The following is a 15,000-nucleotide window of genomic DNA, read 5'->3' as shown; positions in this document are numbered from 1 at the left end:
GATGACCTAATGTCTCTGGAAATTGATTGCAGTAAGAGTCTTTGAAACCACATCTATTCAGGTAGTATTTTGTAGCAGATGATTTTTAACTTCTTGATAACTACTATTCCAATTCTTTTCAAATTTGGTAGAAAGCATCTTTAGGACAAAGGAGACATGAATTTTAAATTTCAGGACTCCTTCACCCCTGGGGCCTGAGGGGCAGAGCAAAAACTGTCCAAAATTGACCAATTTTCAAAAATCTTCTGTACAACTGCATATGTGTAAGAATAACTAAATGCATAGTGATGAAGAGTAGGAAGGCCTCTACTAAAATTGTAAATTTCATGATCCCCTGGGTAAGGGTTCTGAACCCAGGGCTGGGCCAAACTTACTATATTATATGGGCTGTTCAGCGGCCCTAAAATTCATGAAAATCGTAAAAAAAAATTAAGTTTTCCTAAAATTCCTTAAAAAATGCTAAATTCAAGGGAAATCCTAAAAAAAGCTCTGATTTGCCCTGTCAATTCCTATTTTTATGCCTCCCTTCCAAGAAGAGGGGCATATTGGTTTGCACCTGTCGGTCGGTTGGTCGGTAGACCACATGTTATCTGCTCAATATCTTGAGACCATTCACTTGATGATAATGATATTTCATATGTGGTTTTGTTATGAGTAAAAGAGGACCCCTATTGTTTTTCAGGCCCAAAGGTCAAGGGTCAATCTACTCTGGACATAGGAATATAATGTCCGCTCAATATCTTGAGAACCCTTTACTTGAAAGACATCAAACTTTGCACACTGGTACATTCTAAGGAGTAGATGACCCCTATTGATTTTGAGGTCATATGGTCAAAGGTCAAGAGTCAAACTGGGCATAGGAATATACTGATCATTCAATGTCTAGAGAACCCTTTGCTTGACAGACATCAAACTTGGTACACCAGTACATCTTCAGAAGAAGATGACCCCTATTGATTTTGGGGTCACATGGTCAAAGGTCAAGCATCAAACTGGACATAGTAATATACTGTCCACTCAATATCTTGATAACCCTTTTGCTTGACAGACATCAAACTTAGTACACTGGTACGTCTTCAGGAGAAGATGACCCATATTGATTTTGAGGTCAAAAGTCAATAGTTGAACTGGACATAGTAATATATTGTCTCCTATATTTTAAGAATTATTTGCTTGATTGACACCAAACTTGGTACACTGGTACAGCATCAGGAGTAGATGACCCCTATTGATTTTTAGGTCACATGGTCAATTTGCTCTTGACATAGTAAGATATTGTCAGCTCAATATTTTGAATTGATGATACTATTATATTATATTAAATGATGTGTGTGTATAACCCTTTTCAATTTTGCACGGGGGGGGGGGGGGGGGGGGGGGGGGGGATATGTGTTTTACAAACATCTCTTGTTTAAAAATGTATGTCTATTCTAGCAATTTTTAAAATGCATTCAAACTAAATTTGACCAGTGAATCCATCCCTGTGTCAAGCTGTTTAAAGCTTGCAACTTTGTGACAAAGATGTGACTAATAAGGTTATAGCCAATAATAGCTGGAAGACACCCTTACTGCATGGAGAGTATTTTTTGTGAGTTTCTTTATTGTCAAAACTGCGAAAGTAAGACCATTTAAATGTCTAAAACTGCCCTAATTTAGTTATGAAATTCCTAATTTTAGCCCTAAATTTTCGTAATTTTAGCCCTAAAATTAGCCCTTATTTTTTGTCAGAGAGTGCTGGACAGCCTGTTTATATACTGAAGTGTTTATGGGTAAAACACTTAAATAGCATCTTCTTTAGTGTTATTGATACTAAACTGCCAAACATTGACTAATTTTCAAAAATCTTTAGGGGGCCAAAGTTTTACATACAAATATACAGTGGAAATATTTAAAAATGTATAAGAAAAACTAAATGCATAGTGATGTAGAGCAGGAAGGCCTCTACCAAAATTATAAATTTCTGTAGAAGTTCTGACCGGGAAGGGGGGGGGGGGGGCAAACTTGGTAATAGCATTTATGTGTTAAACATTTAGATAGCGTCTTCTTTTGTGCTATTAATACTAAATTGAAACTAAATGGATATTTAGAAAGAGTAGGTAGTCCTTTACCAAAATTGCAAATTTGATGATGACAGGGGTAGGGGTTTGGTATCAGGGTGGGGCCAAAATGGTCAGATAATGAATGTGTGGACAATAGAACATTTTTAACTTCTTCTTGATAACTATCATTCCAATTGTTTTCAAATTTGATATGAAGCATCTTTGGGACAAGGGACATAAATTGTAACTTTCAGGACTCTGCACCCCTGGGGCCTTAGGGGTGGGGCAAAAATTGACTAATTTTCCAAAATTCTCTTCTACAACTTACACTACAACTCGTACTATGTGTAAGAAAAACTATATTCATTGTGATGTACATCAGGAAAACTTTTACCAAAATTGTAAATTTCATGATCCATAGGTAGAGGTTCTGACTCTAGGAAGGGGCCAAACATGTTATATATACAATGTATATTTGTAAAACATTTAGATGATACTCTTTAGCTGACCCGAGCTTTTCTGATCGAAATTTGTCCATTGTCCGTCAGTGTCATAAACTTTTCACATTTTCATCTTCTGCAGAACCACAGGGCCAATTTCAATCAAACTTGGCACAGAGCATCCTTGGGTGAAGGAGATTCAAGTTTGTTCAAATGAAGGGCCGTGCCCCTTCAAAGGGGAGATAATCACAAAAATGCAAAAATAGGGTGGGGTGATTTAAAAATCTTCCCCCCCAAAAAAAACAACTGGACCAAAAGAACTGAAATTCATATGAAAGCTTCCTGATATAGTGCAGATTCAAGTTTGTTAAAACCATGGCCCCCGGGGGTTGGATGGGGCCACAATAGGGATAATAGATTTACATGCAAATATGTATGGAAAATTTTCAAAAATCTTCTTCTCAAGAACCACTTTGCCAGGAAAGTACAAATTTACATGAATGCTTCCTGATATAGTGCAGATTCAAGGTTGTTAAAATGATAGCCCCCAGGGGTAGGAAGGGGCCACAATAGGGGATCAAAGTTTTACATACAAATATATAAGGAAAATCTTTGAAAATCTTCTTAAGAACCATTGGGCCAGAGAAGTTTACATTTAAATGAAAGCTTCCTGACATAGTGCAGATTCAAGTTTGTAAAAATCATGGCCATTGGGAGTCTGTTGGGGCCACACAAAGGATCAAAGTTTTACATGCTAATATATATAGGGAAAATCTCTAAATATGGGCCAAGGTGACTCAGGTGAGCGATGTGGCCCATGGGCCTCTTGTTTAATGCTATTGATGCATATACTAAATTCAACTAAATAGATATGCAGAAGGAGTAGGTAGTTCTTTACGAAAATTGTAAATTTTATGATCCTAGGGGGTAAGGATATGGTTCCAGGTTTGATCCAACAATTTTTGTAGTGATTACATTTTCTTTATCACTTGAAATACTTCTTGAAGTTTGCTGATATGGGATAAAAACTACACGTAAATGCATATTTAGGAAAAGCAGAAAAAGATGTACAAACTTGTTAATTTTGCAACTCCAGGGTATTGATGCTAGGTTGGGTCCAAATCAGTCAATAGACATATTGTGTTAATGTTACATATATGTATCATATTATATAAAGCCTTTCAGCACTATAGGCACTTTTAAGGACATTTGAAAGAAAAATATCTTGAAACTTATACATAAACTTTGTTGAATATCAATATTCAAAACAGGAAAATTTTTATTTCTAGATTTCATAGGCCTTGGGACTAGTGATACTTATATAACTAATGCTTAGATGACTGATAAGGCCTGTGGGCCTCTTGTTTGTCTTTTGCAGTAGGCTTTTGATATTTAACATGATCATCTCATGCAGATGTGCCTGGTACTTTTGATCTTGAACTTTATGTTCACACAACTTTTGAAGCTTTTATGGATAAATTCATTTACAGAGCCAATTGAGTATTCGAAATCTCTGACAATACATTAGTATTTAGGGCCCAGTATTAAGAAATACTTTGATAAGGTGTTGTTACTTAGCAACCAAATATATTTGAATACAAAAAAATTATTTATTTTAGATTAACAATAAAGATCTTTGTTTTAATGTTGCAATACTTATTCTATTTAGTGGAACATAATGGCAAAACGTCATATTAGAATATGATGTATATAAAGTACAAAGTTTCCATTTTATGACCTTTGACCTTAATTCTCTTCATCATATTTTTTGTTAAAAACCCTTTAAAATGATTAAGATCTATTTAAAGATTATATTTTTAAAATCATGTGACATTTACTAATCATCATGCAATGTAATTATGTTTAAATTGTGTCGAATGGATGCAGAAAGGCAAATTATGGTCAAAATTGTACTAAAAGTGTTGTTACTTAGCAACCAAAGATATTTGTTTTCAATAAAATTGATTAATTTGATTGTGGTGTTTTTGCAATATTTTAAAAGGCACATCAGTTCATGTATTTAGAATTTCCTATTTTTGACTCTAATCTAGTAAGAGGGGTTGTAATATATATATTTCAGAGAAAAAAGATTGCAAAAATGTGCACTTATATGACCTTTGACCCCGTATACCTCTTTGACGTCATGGGATACCTTGACAAACTTTATAAGAAATTGTTCCCTGTCCAATTCCTAACAAAATTATATGTCATATGTTTACCCCAAATCGTGATACATGCAGATTTAAATCGATGTAAAAATATTGTCTCTAAAAACCTCTAAAATCTGCTGGTAGAGAAAGGGTTAAGCCATTGTGTCAGTTTCCTAGTTTGTGACCTTGAAATTCCACAGATAAACATAATAGTTGTGCATGTACATTTTGTTTTACCATACTTTAAAGATTCAGAATTAAAGCTCATAAGATGGTGCTGTATATACCCTCCCTTGTTGGAAATTGTGGACGAGTCAACTCTGAGGCCCGTGAGGCCTTTGATTATTTTGCATTAGTATATCTGGTTTTAATTTTATTCCAACCAACCGATTTTAATTTTTAAATAAAAATGTGTAAACTAACAAAACAAAAAAAGCTGTGGCCAATGAAGAGGATCAGAATTGTTGCGAGTTAGAGGGATATCAATTAATATGCAACATATTCATATCCTAGAGTGTGATTGTGATCATATTTGAACAAATAGTATATATGAGTGAATTATGTAAGTATTGCTTGCCATGTTCATTGTCAAAAGTAAGCTGAACTCATGTAAATTAGTTCAGATATTCATGTCTTCAGGGATTATCTATTCAATGCAGTGTTTATTAGAAAGTTTTTAAGTTGTATATGGGCATATTTAGTGCCATATAGCAAAGTGTAGGGACAATGATATTATTTTAATATTTTGCAGACCATTGCACTGTCATGGATGGTAGGAACAATCAGCAGGTAATAATGATAAAAATTTTGAACCAGTGAAATCAAATTGTTCCTAGAAGTCTTTAGCAGATCTGTAGTTCAAAATCAAGCAGCAATATTAATCACTGGAATAAGATAAAATTATATGTTGTGGTTTTAGCTCACCTGAGCTTTTCCGGTCAGAATTTGTCTGTTGTTTATCATCATTGGCATTAATGACTTTTCATTTGTATGAACCACTTCACGAGTTTCAATCAAACTTGGTACAAAGTATCCTTTGTTTGAACAAATGAAGGGTCATGCTCCTTTCTATGGGGAGATAACTGATTAAAATTGAGAAGTTGAAAATGATATTTTTCTCAAGAACCACTCAACCAGAAAAGCTAGAGTGTGCGTGAAAGCTTCCATAAAAAGTGTAGATTCAAATTTGTTCAAACTGTGACCTCTTGGGTTAGAACAGAGCCACATTAGGAATTTCAGATAGGAATGTGTACAAAAGATTTATGATATATTTCTGAACAACTGCTGTCAAAGTATTTTGCAAGCATTTGATTAAAGTTTGCTTAAACATGAATTGTTAAAAATGGTAGTGATTGTTTCTTCAAGTACTCAGCATCAGATGTGAACAATACAGGTCTTTGGATGAAGCTTTCAACCCCTGGTGTGAAACAAAGCTTCAAGTGATTTTCGGTGTAGATAGAAGAACAGACAGTACATTGTACAATACTTAAACATTGTTGAATACTGCATATTTTTGTAGTGTTGTATTATCATCTTTCAAAGAAGCAGGTACAGTTTCTACAGTCATCTGGCCCAGAAAATTGATGATTTCAATTGGAGTCCCAAAATCTGCCATTCCAATAAAGAATATATAAGCAAACCCAAACTACATTTAATTTCATCCAAAATTGCTTTTTGCTGTAATGACAAGAGCGTGAAGTTGGCATAAAATTGCCAAAAATGCCAAAATCAATGAAAAAATTCATAAATTCAGGGGGTTTTCCTTTCAGAAAACATGCAGCCCATGTGTCGAGCAAATTCATATTCAAACATATTTTTTATCATCTACTAATAAACAATATATTTTAATTTCATTTTGCTTGACAGATGGGCACACCTTTTCCTAGGCAATAATTTGGATGAAATTTAAGTTATTAAGCTCTTTTTGAAAAAAGGCGGGAGAAAGTCTTATTCATGACGTAATAATGCTATCAAATAAACAATAACTTTGATTTAAGTTGAGATAGTATACTTAGCATATATTTAACTTACTTAAAACACAGATCAATCTTAATTCAAGACACATTTAAAACAGAGAAATTTTTTGGGCCTTTTTATATACACAATCGTACCTTGTTCTTTGTCCTTTTTGTTTCTTGCGTGATATGTTCTTTACCTACAACGCAATAGCTACATCCCATTCAAGTAAGCACAAGATTTACGTGGGTATTATATTTAAGGTACAAACTGTATATACAATGGTATGTTCTAGGGAAAAAAATCAAGAAATGGAATTGTTTTTTATGCCCCCGTCACAGAGTGGTCAGGGCATATGGTTTTACCTTTGTTCGTCCTTCCGCAACATAATGATAATAATTTTAAAATTTATATAGTGCCTTATATAAAACAAATTAATCTAAGGTGCTTTACAAGGGTGAGAAGAGGAATGCTACAATAAAACACAATTGAATTAGATGACAGTATGACATAAGATCTTATTTCTGTAAAATTATCAAAATAAAAAACTATTTTTAAGATCGACAATTGAAAGGTGGGGTTTTTTTTGATAACTAAAACAGTCACAGTTTTAAGCATGTTAGAATCTTAAAAGTTAATTAATAAGAATGAGTTTGAAGATGTTTTTTGAAAATTTCAAGAGATGTCATCTGGAAGGTCATTCCAGAAATGTGCTGCAGCCTAACTGAGTTGGTGTTGTCCGTATTTTGTGGTTCTGATTTTTGGCAACACAAATTGCACCTTTGATTCTGGCCATAATGGTTGACTTGACTTGTATTCATTTAAAAGACTTGTGATGTATGACGGTGCAGATCCATGGATTGGTCAAAATTCAGCACCATCCAGTTTTCCAGACTTTGTTTTAAACACTTAGAGTTATTTATGCCTTCTATATGATAAATCTAGAAGTTAAAACATGTTTCCCGCAGCTAGTTATTTTTCATCTCAACAAACAAGTAATTATTGTAGTTGTAAAACTGTCATTTATTAATGACAAGAAGATATCAAGATAAACAATTAGGGAGATCCTACTTTCTTATCAAATTGTACATAGACTTGGTTTAGGATCTCCCAAAGTTACATGTTAAGATATAGTGTGAAAATTATAATCACTATGATGAAAAATAAGGTGGCAACAAACAATAGGCCACAACTATAGCCAAATGACAACATGTAAAATATATACAGCAGGATGGTTGAAGGGGTGGCGGTGGGTATCTTTTCTTATGATTCGTTTAATACAAGTGAAACGTCTAACGATAATAACAATATACTGATAACGTCATACAGTAATTTATTACGTCAAGAGATAATCTAACGTCACACATGTACTAGTGCATTGTTACGTCACAAAGCCAGCAAAATAATGTACCGGTGTATTGTTACATATAAATGCATAAAACATATTATTTACAATAATATCACTTTATGCCTTCTATATGATAAATCTAGAAGTTAAAACATGTTTCCCGCAGCTAGTTATTTTTCATCTCAACAAACAAGTAATTATTGTAGTTGTAAAACTGTCATTTATTAATGACAAGAAGATATCAAGATAAACAATTAGGGAGATCCTACTTTCTTATCAAATTGTACATAGACTTGGTTTAGGATCTCCCAAAGTTACATGTTAAGACATAGTGTGAAAATTATAATCACTATGATGAAAAATAAGGTGGCAACAAACAATAGGCCACCAAAATCCAATAAACATTGGATTTTCCGCCACCCAAGGGAAACAACATATAAACATGCCAGAGGAAAGAAAATCCTCTTTGATATCAGAAAATCTTGAGAAAAGGAAATTCAATAATACATAACACAACAGAATACTTATACAATTTCAAAAAGCCAGCAAAACTCCTGATTCTATGACCTGGATTACATCAGTGTCACCTATTTAGCACATACAGGAGTACATGTATACTAGCAGCACAGGTGTCGGAGAAAGTAGCAGACATAATCTGGCCTACTCATCACTAATAACTTACATATACTAAGAGTCATAGAATGATGGCAGACATAATCTGACCCATCTAATGTTGATATGAAGACGGTCTATGGGAGGATGGCAGACATAATATAACCCATCTAATGTTGATATAAAGACGGTCTATGGGAGGATGGCAGACATAATCTGACCCATCTAATGTTGATCTGAAGACGGTCTATGGGAGGATGGCAGACATAATCTGACCCATCTAATGTTGATATGAAGACGGTCTCTGCATGGGAGGATGGCAGACATAATCTGACCCATCGAATGTTGAGTGATCTAGTGACACCTACAGGGGAATATGACAGACATAATCTGACTCATTAGATTGAAAGAGTAAAAGAACCCGTCCTTATATATCTCTTAACAGCATCGGACTTCCATCGACCCATTCGCTGTATCGCGTTTTCAGAAAAACCTAACCTAGCTGCATGTGTTGCTGCTCCGATTCGAAAACTGTGACCTTTGTACAATTTTGGATTCAAACCCATGAATGAAATAGCTGCCTCTAATTGTTTTGAAACAAATGAATGTAAAACTGGGGACCCGTTAATAAACTGAAAAAGGGGACCACTTGAATGTTTGAATTTACGCAAATAGTGAAAGAGAGCAAAAACTGGACAGAATTCCTTGTCAGGCTGGACCTCTAAGCATATAGTAATTGATTGGTCAGCTTGCATAGTTTTTGCATGACGTAAAATTAAGCTTACACTGGTTAACTTCTCTTCTTTTGCTTCGAAATGGACGTCTGACCTTTGTATTACTTGAACTATAGCCTGTTTTGACTTCGTAACTAATTCCCCATGTATGAAAAATCCGAAAAAGGCAGTGAGAAACAATGCTTTCAATAAAACACGGTGAAGAAAATTGGAGCATGTATGATGTATGGCATTGATGAGTTTCACGAGAATTTCCTGTTATTGGGAATCGCGAGTCTGCCCCATGACATGATTTTTGACAGCCTTTTAACAATTTTTGTACTAGAAAATGGGTTTGGCAAGTTTAAAATTTTATGAAGAAATGAAATGGCGGAAACCTGTGATGCTAACGTGCTTGCCGAATAATTGTTTTCATATAGGTGAGCCAAAAAGTTACAAATTGTAGAGATTTGTAATGGGAGAGTAAGCTTTGATGCTGACCAATGACACAGCTTATCCCATGTATGTAGATATGCCTTTTTGTAGCAGGGTTGAGAGAGGCTTGTATTAAGTCGCATGCTATCGGTGTCAAGTGTGCAAAAGCTGGCATGGAACGTGTGTTGGTTGTTTGGCCAAGTATGGAGCTTCCCTGAAAGCTCTCTGTATTAAATATTTGGTTAATTAAAGTAGAGATGTTATTGCTAGTGTCAGGACTATTCGGCTAATCCACAGTGCCAGAGGACTGAGCTACAGTTGACTCTGCTGATTCCTCCGTTTCTACATGGTTTTGATTCTTGCTGTCATTTTGCCGTTTAAAAATATCTGCAGCTAATTTCTCGTAATCGATGTTTAGTGGCTGATTGACTGCTTTCACCGACTGGTTATCAATTTTCGTTCTTTTTGATTTTGTTTGGCAGACTCGTGTGCGGCTGGCCGCTTCCTCGGCATGGTTACAACTGAGGAAAATACAACTATTATTATAGTTAAAATGTATGTATGAATTCAAAATTATAAGCCCCTGCTACAATTACATGATATTTCCCAACCTAAAGCTTTTGCCAAATTTAGTTGCTCTTAAAATTAATAGGTTAAACTATATCTGTAACAGTAACATGAATTACTTATAGATCATGTACTGGTACATAATGAACTAACATTTTAGAATCGATGCCTGTAATTACTTAAACAGCTCGTATTGGCAGTCCACAAAATAACCAATTACTTAGAAACAGTAACCCCGATTACTAAAAGAACATATATGCTGGTACCTAGTAAACCATTTTTTATTTAAACAGTAACAGGAATAACTTGAGATATAGTACTGAGACATAGTGAACTAATCTTAGAAACAGTAGTATGAATTACTTATAGATCATGTACCGAGACATAGTGAACTAACATATTGGAAACAGTACTTACTTATATCATGAATTGTCAGATCACATAGCAAACCACTTTCTTAGAAACAGTTATAAGAAATACTTAGAGATCATGTACTGGCAGTTCACATAGTAAACCAATTTCTTAGAAACAGTACCATGAATTACTTAGCGATTATGTACTGAGATATAGTGAACTAACATCTTAGAAACAGTAATATGAACTACTTAGAGATCATGTACTGAGGCATAGTGAACTAACAACTTAGAAACAGTAACATGAATTACTTAGAGATCATGTACTGAGGCATAGTGAACTAACAACTTAGAAACAGTAACATGAATTACTTAGAGATCATGTACTGAGACATAGTGAACTAACAACTTAGAAACAGTAACATGAATTACTTAGAGTTCATGTACTGGCAGTTCACATAGCAAACCAATTTCTTAGAAACAGTCACATGAATTACATAATAGATTATGTACTGAAGCATAATGAACTAACAACTTAGAAACAGTAACATGAATTACTTAGAGATCATGTACTAAGGCATAGTGAACTAACAACTTAGAAACAGTAACATGAATTACTTAGAGTTCATGTACTGGCAGTTCATATAGGAAACCAATTTCTTAGAAACAGTAACATGAATTACTTAGAGATCAAGTACTGAGATATAGTGAACTAACATCTTAGAAACAGTAACACGAATTACTTAGAGATCATGTACTGGCAGTTCACATAGCAAACCAATTTCTTAGAAACAGTCCCATGAATTACTTAGAGATCATGTACTGAGGCATAGTGAACTAACAACTTAGAAACAGTCACATGAATTACTTAGAGATCATGTACTGAGGCATAGTGAACTAACAACTTAGAAACAGTCACATGAATTACTTAGAGATCATGTACTGAGGCATAGTGAACTAACAACTTAGAAACAGTCACATGAATTACTTAGAGATCATGTACTGGCAGTTCACATAGCAAACCATTTTCTTAGAAACAGTCACATGAATTACTTAGAGATCATGTACTGAGGCATAGTGAACTTACAACTTAGAAACAGTAACACGAATTACTTAGAGATCATGTACCGGCAGTTCACATAGCAAATCAATTTCTTAGAGACAGTAACATGAATTACTTAGAGATCATGTACTGAGGCATAGTGAACTTACAACTTAGAAACAGTAACACGAATTACTTAGAGATCATGTACCGGCAGTTCACATAGCAAATCAATTTCTTAGAAACAGTAACATGAATTACTTAGAGATCATGTACTGAGGCATAGTGAACTAACAACTTAGAAACAGTAACATGAATTACTTAGAGATCATGTACTGAGGCATAGTGAACTAACAACTTAGAACAGTAACACGAATTACTTAGAGATCATGTACTGGCAGCTCACATAGCAAACCAATTTCTTAGAAACAGTAACACGAATTACATGTACTTAGAGATCATGTACTGACAGTTCACATAGCAAACCAATTTCTTTAAAAAAGCAACATGAATTACTTAGAGATCGTACACCTGTATATTATGAACTACATATGTAACATCTTGGACAAATGATATCGATTACTTAGAAATCCTTATTCTCAATGCATTTCGAGAGCCAACTTCATATATATTTTAAATGTTTGTATTGTCATTGACCCATGACATTAATATTATTTATATCACAACCTAAATGTTCTTAAAATCTATAAACTTGTCTTGCAATTTGTAAACTTAAGAGCTACATGCGATGCAAGAAGATGTCATACTTCAACATAATCTAATTAATTTATATACTGGCCTTAGTCGCCTGCAAGTGTTGATCACCGCATATTTAATGCTGCTCAGGTATTTGACCATAGGTACTGGCTCATTGTTAACAGATTTTGTAGACAGATGTACTCCTTCGGGACCAAGGTACTGGAGGTTATCCCAAAATCCCTTGTGTTTCCAAAATGTCACATTTAGTAAGGATGCACACGCAGAGTTCAGGATCTGGTTTATTTCAACGACCGCGTCGTTATATCCTAGCGGTGATTTCTTGGGGTCACGACGAATAAGTTGACCTACAATCATGTGTTTGACTCCCGTACCATGGATCAGAAAGTCCGTAAGAGAAATGATGTCTCTTACAATCCTTGCAGGTGAATGTAGTAACACATCGTTGCCCCCGATTTGCAAAAAACAAATGTCTGGGGCTCGGGAAATTTGCACAGATTAGATGTCGCTAAGCCTCTCACTGCTAATTCTCCTTGACCACGAATTGTTACAGAGAATCGACTTTGGTCTAAACAAAGATTTACATAACCCGAATTAACTTTTAAAAACGTGTCTGAAAGTCTTCTGATGTATGAATGTCCAATCGCCGCTACCACAGTTAGATCTGCCATAATTAATGTAAAAACGCCGGATTTCACCCTTCACAGTACCCAAGTTCCGATGAAGAAAAAACGAATCAAAACAGAAAGATATCAGCACTTACATGTTGAAGTGTTATCTGAATCTTCTCTTATCTTTTCTTATGATTCGTTTAATACAAGTGAAACGTCTAACGATAATAACAATATACTGATAACGTCATACAGTAATTTATTACGTCAAGAGATAATCTAACGTCACACATGTACTAGTGCATTGTTACGTCACAAAGCCAGCAAAATAATGTACCGGTGTATTGTTACATATAAATGCATAAAACATATTATTTACAATAATATCACTTGAAGTGATTTTTTTATGTGCAGATGTATATTGATGAGTTACAGATCTTGTATTAGTTTTGTTCCGGTTCGTTGATTTTTTATGGTGTTGTGCCCCTTTAATGTAGAAAAATTACTGATGCAACCAGTTTTGCGGGTTTTTTTTTTAAACACCTTGAGATTGATTTTTTTGTATACAGGTGTATATTAATAAGTTACAGGTCAAGTGTGTGTTTTGTGTCATTTTGTTGATTTTTGATGGATTTGTGCCCCTTCAACTTAGAAAAAATAACGGTTGCAAACCAGTTTTCTGGACTTTTTTCTAATTACCTTAAGATATTGAGGTGATTTTTTTGTGTGCAGATGTATATTGATGAGTTTCAGATCAAGTTTGAGTTTTGTTCCTGTTCGTTGATTTTGATGGAGTTGTGCCCCTTTAATGTAAAAAAATTAATGTATAACACACTATTTATTTTATGGCTGTTAAAACATATAAGGATTGTTGTTGTGTTCTTCATTGTGCTAAATGTGTGTAACATACAATCTGAATACCACATTCAATGCTATACTTCGATGGATTTCCTACATTTGACTTTACTGCAGGCGGGGGCATTCAGGTCGTACTGACACATCTAGTTAAAAATTTTAGAATAACTTAATTCATTAGTGTGATAAAAAAAAAATAACAAGACACCCTGATTATTATTTATAGTGCAAGTTTTGTGCAACAAATGAACACATAGAAACACAGGGGAAGTCACTTAATAAATGAAATTAGAAAACAATTTTGGATATCTTGAACCCTGGATAAAGGAAAGGGGTTCAGTCTCCAGGATGGGGCAAAAATGTGTATAAAGTGTTAATGTCTGTAATATATTTAAAACTCTTCTTTTTATCTTCTGTTGATAATAAATAAAAATTGACTGCATATTCAGGAAAATCAAGGAGACTTGTGCCAAAAATGTAAATTTCTTGGCACCAGGGGTTCAGACTCCAGACCAAATTTGTCATGTAGTATTAATTCACTAAGTATTACTTAATGTTTAAAAATCTACTAATATTGAATGTAAACTGAATGCATATTTACTAAGACCAAAAATTTGTCTGCCAAAATTTTAAATTTCGTGACCAAGAAATGAAAAGCAATGTAAGAAATTTCGTTTTCTGCTGATTTGTTTATTCCTGCAATTTTTTGCTGTTCATTATTTCACTTATAAAATGAACAAGTGAAGATAATGAACAGTGATCAATCTCATAAATCCCTTAAAGAATACAAAATTAAGAGACAGGCAAACCTAGACCCCTGGATATATGCAGCTAAGCAAGGTGTACATTTTTGCAAAATTTGAAGACTTAATACTTTGCAGTGGATTCTTAGGTCATCATTTAGGCCTGTGGGTCTCTTATTGTTTTTATAGTAATATTTAAGAAAATTCTTTAGAAAAGTGTATCAAATGAGAAATTGATATGCAGTCAGTCCCATATAGTATAGAAATTGATTTCTTTTCTCTATACCACCACCTCTGGAACAAAATGAATATGATATTTCAAGTTTGATACTTTTAGTCTCTAAAACATTTGAGTCTTTTAAATATGGTGAGCTTTGTGGCCCATAGGCCTTTTGTTTGTTCTTTACTTCAGCTTTTAC

At 34.2% G+C, this 15,000-nt stretch overlaps 1 protein-coding gene across 9 annotated transcripts in view; it reads left to right on the top strand.

Moving 5' to 3' along the window:
- Nucleotides 1-15,000, top strand: part of LOC125683165 (protein lifeguard 3-like) — a 79,592-nt gene that overhangs the window by 45,712 nt on the left and 18,880 nt on the right. For all 9 annotated transcript variants that reach the window (XR_007372796.2, XR_007372797.2, XR_008795793.1 and 6 more), the window contains exons 8-9: nucleotides 5,381-5,418; nucleotides 14,994-15,000. The exon at nucleotides 14,994-15,000 is cut by the window's right edge and continues 81 nt beyond it. Coding sequence is in view for 4 of the 9 variants with exons in the window: in XM_048924014.2 (XP_048779971.1) it covers nucleotides 5,381-5,418; nucleotides 14,994-15,000 (45 nt within the window). In the remaining 5 variants the exon portion in view is untranslated. The remainder of the gene's footprint in view (nucleotides 1-5,380; nucleotides 5,419-14,993) is intronic.

Source organism: Ostrea edulis, chromosome 6, assembly GCF_947568905.1.
Source record: "Ostrea edulis chromosome 6, xbOstEdul1.1, whole genome shotgun sequence".
In the NCBI taxonomy this organism is placed as follows: domain Eukaryota; kingdom Metazoa; phylum Mollusca; class Bivalvia; order Ostreida; family Ostreidae; genus Ostrea; species Ostrea edulis.
This window is presented reverse-complemented; position numbering and strand designations above follow the sequence as displayed.